Source organism: Chinchilla lanigera, unplaced genomic scaffold (assembly GCF_000276665.1).
Source record: "Chinchilla lanigera isolate Chin_1 unplaced genomic scaffold, ChiLan1.0 scaffold00090, whole genome shotgun sequence".
Lineage (NCBI taxonomy): Eukaryota > Metazoa > Chordata > Mammalia > Rodentia > Chinchillidae > Chinchilla > Chinchilla lanigera.
Genome location: NW_004955491.1, coordinates 5,461,745 through 5,468,054, shown reverse-complemented (window position 1 = coordinate 5,468,054; position 6,310 = coordinate 5,461,745). Strand labels below are relative to the sequence as shown.

At 54.2% G+C, this 6,310-nt stretch overlaps 1 protein-coding gene across 1 annotated transcript in view; it reads left to right on the top strand.

Moving 5' to 3' along the window:
• Positions 1–794: 794 nt before the first annotated feature.
• Positions 795–6,310, top strand: part of Atg9b (autophagy related 9B) — a gene marked incomplete in the record, with an annotated part of 9,109 nt that continues 3,593 nt past the window's right edge. The window contains 6 exon segments of the mRNA XM_013504581.1: positions 795–970; positions 2,447–3,056; positions 3,158–3,201; positions 3,337–3,401; positions 3,670–3,831; positions 5,098–5,239. Of these exon segments, the coding sequence (XP_013360035.1) occupies positions 2,504–3,056; positions 3,158–3,201; positions 3,337–3,401; positions 3,670–3,831; positions 5,098–5,239 (966 nt within the window).

Sequence of the window (6,310 nt, the reverse complement as noted above, 5' to 3'; positions counted from 1 at the left end):
GGTAGGGAGGCTGTCTGTGAATGAGTTTTGTGGTTTTTTTGTTTTTGTCTTTTTGAGACAGGGTCTCTCCATGCAGTTCAGGCTGGCCTTGAGCTGTCTTTGTTGCCCAGGCCGGTGTCGAACTCACAACAATCCTCCTGCCTCAGCCTCCCGAGTGCTGGGATTACAAGCCTGCGCCACCACACCCGGCCAGTGAATGAGTTTAGAATCAGCTTGCGATCAGGCTGAGAAACTCAGGGAGCACGGGGAAGGGCCCTAATATATTTATGATGGAATATTCATGGTAATTGAGTGAGTGATATTAGGGGAGTGAGGTGAGAGAAAGACTAGACAAAACTACACATAAGCCATCTCGACAGATGTCTCAGAAAGATCATGGGAATTTCCTGGTCCCCCTACAACTCAGGATTCCATTTTGCCACCTATGGAAGGGCTGGGTTCCATCTTCATAGCTCTACGTCCTGCTCAGCCATAAAGGTATGCAAGTCTTGAGCTACTGAGACAATTCCCCTCCCAGAAAAGACACAGAAGGAGAAACAAGCTCATTTGGACTCAATTTGTGGATAATTCCACGATTGCTGCCCCACGCCTCCAGTAAACCATTTAGGAAGCGCTGTGTTCCTCTGCATTTTGTGGGTGCTGGCCCTACATCAGCCCTTGGGCCTAAACCTGGAGGCCCGGACACCTGCCAGCTGAGTCAGAATCTCAGGCACGGTCGTCAGTAGGGCATCTGTGATTCAGGGCCTCAAGAATGGCGTTGGGCAAGCCACCAGACCAGCTGCCTGGGTCTCCTCCGCCTTGTTGAGGTGACAACAGGGAACTTACCTCGGACAGCTCGTCCCGGGTTCCCAAATTAGCCTTCATCGTCCGGGATCCCTGCTGTCTGCTCTACTGGTCCAGACCAGATGCTTCTCAGGGACCCGAGGGAACTGGATCAGATTCAGAGGAGGGGGCATCAACGTTCAGGAAGGTAAGGAAGGAACCTTCATGAGACTCTAAGGAACCTGCGTTTTCTACTTGAAGCTCCCTAAACTGCTTTTAAATCCAAGATAGCTGCATTTTCTTCCTTCACTCATTGCCTTGGTCTCTCCCTTCGGGCTGCAAAGTCAGTCTCCCCCGGTCTCTTCTTTATCACCCTCAGATGAATAAAATATTCAACTCTCTGTCTCCCTCTCTGTGCTATCTGATGGTTGAACCCAGGGGTGCTCTTCCTGTGCGCTGCAGCCCCAGCCTTCCTTGTCATTTTTCATTTTGAGGCAGGATCTCACTAAATTGCCCAGCCTGGCTTGAACTTGTGAACCTCTGCCTCAGCCTCCCAAGTAGCTGAGACTACAGTTGTGTGCCCCACACCCAACTCAGGCCTTTCTTTGTCTTTCCTTTCCTGTCGTGGTACTGGGGTTTGGGCCCAGGTCCTTTGCAGTGAGCTATATCCTTAGCTCTTTTTATATATTATTTTGAGACATGGTCTCACTAAGTCACTAAATTGCCCAGCCAGGGCTGGAATTTGTAATCCTGCTACCTCAGTGTCTCAGAGTGCCAGGATTACAGGCATGTACCAATACGCGGGGCGTTTTGGCTCTTTTTTGAAAGTGTTTCCCTGTTGATCATTAGATGTGGGTGTGGAGGGAAGAGAAATAAGATTATTTTACTATTTTTGTCTTTTTGAAACAGGGGTTCGCTATGTAATTTAAGATGGCTTTGAACTCACTTTGTAGCCCAGGCTGGCTTCAAACTCTTAGTGATCCTCCTGTCTCAGCCTCCCGAGTGCTAGACTACACCCAGCCTTTATTTTTTTCTTTTTTTGAGATAAGGTCTTACTCTATAGTTCATGGCCTTGAATGGCCTTCAACTCATTATGTAGTCCATTATGTGGCCTTGAACTGGAGGCGGTCCTCCTGCCTCAGCCTCCCAAGTGCTGGGGTTATAGGCCTTCCCCACCATGCCTGGTTTAAGAAATAAAAGATTTAGAGCCAAGTGTGGTGACATGAGCCTTAATCCCAGCACTTGGGAAGTGGAGGTAAGAGGATCATTGTGAGTTCAAGGTCAGCCTGAACTATATAGTGAGATGCTATCTCAAAAACAAACAAAACAAAAAATTTTGCACTGGGGCAATACACTTGCCTGGCAGATTTAACACCTTGGTCCCAGGATCCTGTCATCCTTTAATGGGATTTTGCTGCTTTATTCTGGCTGCTGCTCTCTGTGTCTTTGGTCCCCTCAAGTCTGAAGCTGTCCCAGAAAACCCTTGGGCCCCTCCGTCCCGACTGGCACCCCTCCCAGGCATGGAGGCTGAATCCAAGGAGAACTGGCCCCAGGATGCCCTGCCCGGGGTGTGGGTGATCACACAGGTGATCCGAGAGCTGGGACGCCTGAGGCCTGCCCAGCCTGAGTCACCCGGTAGTGTTGTTGTCATTGTCTTTGCTGAATTGGCCACTCAACCCCACAGACCTGTGTGTGACCAGAGGCAGCCCCGTCTCCCTAGCTTCTTCGGAGACACGGCCTGATGGTGAGACGAATGGGCTTGCGGGGGAGCCCGGGGCGGCTGAGGCGCTGGGGAGACCTGGGGTCCGGCTCCGTGCCCCTGGTTCCCATGCCACCACCGCCGCTACCGCCTGCTCCTCCAGGCCGGGGACCTGGGGCAGGGAGGGTCTCTGTCTTCTCTCTGCCCTCTGCCTCCCATACAAGAAGCTCCCCCTCTTCACTGTTCCCTGCGACCCCTGGGTCCCTGTGCTGGGGGCTGCAGGGGACGGGCACTTCTCCGCCCTGCCACGCTGCCCTGCCCATCCCAGCCACCCCTCCAAAGCGGGCACAGCCTGCACCGATGCCCAGCTCTGCTCCCCTTTCCTGGAAATCCCAGTCCGCCCCCTCCCTGGCCTCGTCCGCCCCCTCTCCCTCACACCGCTGCGCCCAGGACCCTCGTGGGCTGCGGATAGGTCCTCTGATCTCAGAGCAGGATTACGAGAGGCTGGAGGACTGTGACCCCGAGGGGTCCCAAGACTCACCGCTCCATGGGGAGGAGCAGCAGCCCCTACTTCATGTGCCCGAAGGGCTTCGGGGTGAGCATGGGGACTGGGCTGGGGGCTTAGGACTCACTTGGCCCTGGTGAGGACTTAGTGACACCATCACAATGTCTTCACATGGTCTTCTCTGTCCCCAGGCTCCTGGCACCACATCCAGAACCTGGACACATTCTTCACCAATATATCCTTCGTGCTCAGCTGCCGGAGCTGGCACAGCCTTGGTGGGGAGACTCTGAGGGTGCAGTAGGCCGGTAGAGGGGGGCGGTGTCCTTAGGACTGGCCCACCGTGCCCGATTTCTTCCTTGACTCAGGACACGTGTATAGCTATCACCAGCGGAACGGTTTCACCTGCATCCTTCTGGAGGACATTTTCCAGCTGGGGTGAGATGCTGCCCCAGCTCCTCACTCTGTCCTCTGGGCCCAAGGGCCTGTCTTTTTTTTTTTTTTTTGTACCGGGAATCAAACTCACTACCTCGAGCTTAGCAGGCAGGCCCTTTGCCTCAGCATGAGGGCTCATCTGCATCTTCCTTCCTAGTACCTCCTGCTTCTGGTCTGCTAGTGTGTCCCAGCCCAGGGCTCCAGAGCGCTCAGGGTGGGAGGGGAGCCTCAGGCTTGATCACTGCCTGGTCCCTGTGCTCCTCTCCCACAGACAATTCATTTTCATTGTCACCTTCACCACCTTCCTCCTTCGCTGCGTGGATTACGACGTTCTCTTCGCCAATCAACCCAAAAACTATACAAGACCCAGGCTGGTCCAGGGCAAAGTGGCCTTGTCAGATGCCATCCTACCCTCTGCCCAGTGTGCAGAGAGGTGAGTGACAGCCGGGTGGGGTCTCCACCCTGTGAAGCCCATCTTAGGGGTAGAGGAGGAGACAGGAGCACTCTCTTTGCTCTTTAGTCTAGATTGGCAGTTCTCAAAGTTTTTGGCCTCAGGAGTTTTTTTGAGACAGGTTCTCCCTGTGCAGTTCAGGCTGGCCTTGAGCTCACTTTGTAGCCCAGGCTGGCCTCGAACTCTCTCAACGATCCTCCTGCCTCAGCCTCCTGAGTGCTGGGATTACAGGCGTGGGCCACCACACCCAGCATGGCCTCAGGATTTAAAGTGAGACAGGATTTCACTATATAGTTCAGACGGGCCTTGAACTCATGGTGATTCTCCTGCCTCAGCCTCCCAAGTGTAGGGATTACAGCTGTGAGCCATGCCTGGCTTAAAGTATATTTTTAAAAAAAGTGTGTGTGTGTGTGTGTGTGTGTGTGTGTGTGTGTGTGTTGCTAGTGATTAAACCTAGGACCTTTACACTGAGCTGCATCCCTATACATTTAAAAAAATTTTTTGAGACAAAGTCTCAATAAGTCTCTAAGTTGCCCAGGTGGGGCTGGAACTTCCAGTCCTCCTGCCTCAGCCTTTTGGAGAACTGAGATTGGCTTTATGTGTTTTTGGTGTTTTTATTCGTTTGTGTTTTTGAGACAAGGTCTTGGTATGTAGTCCAGGCAGGACTCAAATTCCTGGTAATCCTCCTGCCTCAGCCTCCTGAGTGCTGGGCTTACAGATATGGACCACAATGCCTGGCCTAAATATGATTTGGAATACACTTCAGATTGACTGAGAACCCCAAAGAACCTTTGTTTGTAAGAATTATATCTGACCAATACTTATCCTATTAGAAATTAAAGCTGAGGACATCTCTAATTACTTGTTTATTTTTTCGTGCTGGGGATCAAACCCAGGGCTTGGAGCATGCTAGACAAGCGTTCTACCATTAAGCTCACCCTGGGCCCTGGGCCCGAGGACAGGTCAAAGCCTGGGCCTGCACAGGTGCACATTCCCTGCACTGTGAGTGTGATATCTTAGCACGTCCTATAGGGTGTGAAAACATGCACACTCAGGGGCGAATGGGAGTGCAGATGGCAGGAGGCACTAGTGTTGTTTGCAGTGAGTGTTGGCTTTGCAGACACTTGTGAGGGCTGTCTGGGGACCCTGCTCTGGACCGCACTCTGAGACCTGTTGGTCTCCCACTGCTGCTGTGGGTCTCGTTCCCTGGGTTCCTCACCCCTTCCCGCCTCCCGTGTCCCCACGCAGGATCCATGCCAGCCCCCTGCTGGTCTTCCTCCTCGTCCTGGCTGCCTGCTACTGGCTGTTCCAGCTGCTTCGCTCCCTCCGCAACCTCTTCAGCTACTGGGACATCCAGGTGTTTTACAGGGAGGCCCTGCACATCCCGCCGGTGAGCTGTGCTGTCAGGGGTGGGCGGAGAACAGAGAGCGCAGCTTCCTTACACTGGGCTCCGGAGGTGGGCGCTGTCACTTGCCTGGCAGAGCCCTTGGCCTGTGGAGCTTCCTTTATTTAGATGAGTCACGGCAGATGACTGAGAGTCACATGTTTGTGGTGAAAACAATGGGTGCCCGGCGGAAGGGCTGAGCCTGGCTTTCTAGAGCAGGAGGAGTTTGAGTTGGGCTTGGAAGGTCAGGATGGAGTCAGGAAGGGCGTTCCAAGCTCCAGCGCGAGGCGGTGGGGAAAGCAATGGGCATGTGCGGGACTCACTGCCAGCCGGAAACTGAGCCTGCAGGGGCCGAGTTGGCTTTATCACTGTTCCCTGCTCGTGCTACCTGCCTGCCCGTCCTCTCCTCTCCTCTCCATCTTGCTGCTGCTGCCGCTTGATTTGGACCTAAGTAGCACAAGTCCCTTGCTCACCCTGGGAAGTTAGGGGTTTGGCACGGCCCGCCCCCAGCACACGGGGACGCTCTAGAAGGTGCAGGAGTAGCGGGAGACAGGAGGCCGGTGGAGCAGATTGACAGTGGGATTGTGACCACTGTCCAGGGCTGCTGATTCCTCTGTCCTGTTTGCTCTGTTCCCTCCTCTCCTGTTCTTGCAGAGGAAGGGTGCCATTGGCAGGAACCAGAGAGGCTGCCTGGGGCTCAGATGGGGTCTGCAGCTCTCTAGGGAGGTCTGGCAACGTCCTCACCTGCAGACATGGACACAGCCAGGGTCTTGGGAAGGCTAATGTGATGACAGAGTACAAGTGACCAGGAGTGGGGTGGCCCCGGGGCTCTTGAAGCTCGCCAGAGCAGCAGGTGGTGAGGATCGAGGTCCAGAGGGGATGGGAAGATGCGGGTCTTCCAGGAGCTGCCAGCTTTTAAAGAGCTTAGAAGCCAGGTCGGATGCCCCAAGCCTGCTAAGGAGATGTCACTAGGAAGCACATGACTAGCCCGGCGCGGTGACGCACTCCTGTAATCCTAGCACTCGGGAGGCTGAGGCAGGAGGATCGCTGGAAGTTTGAGACCAGCCTGGGCTACAA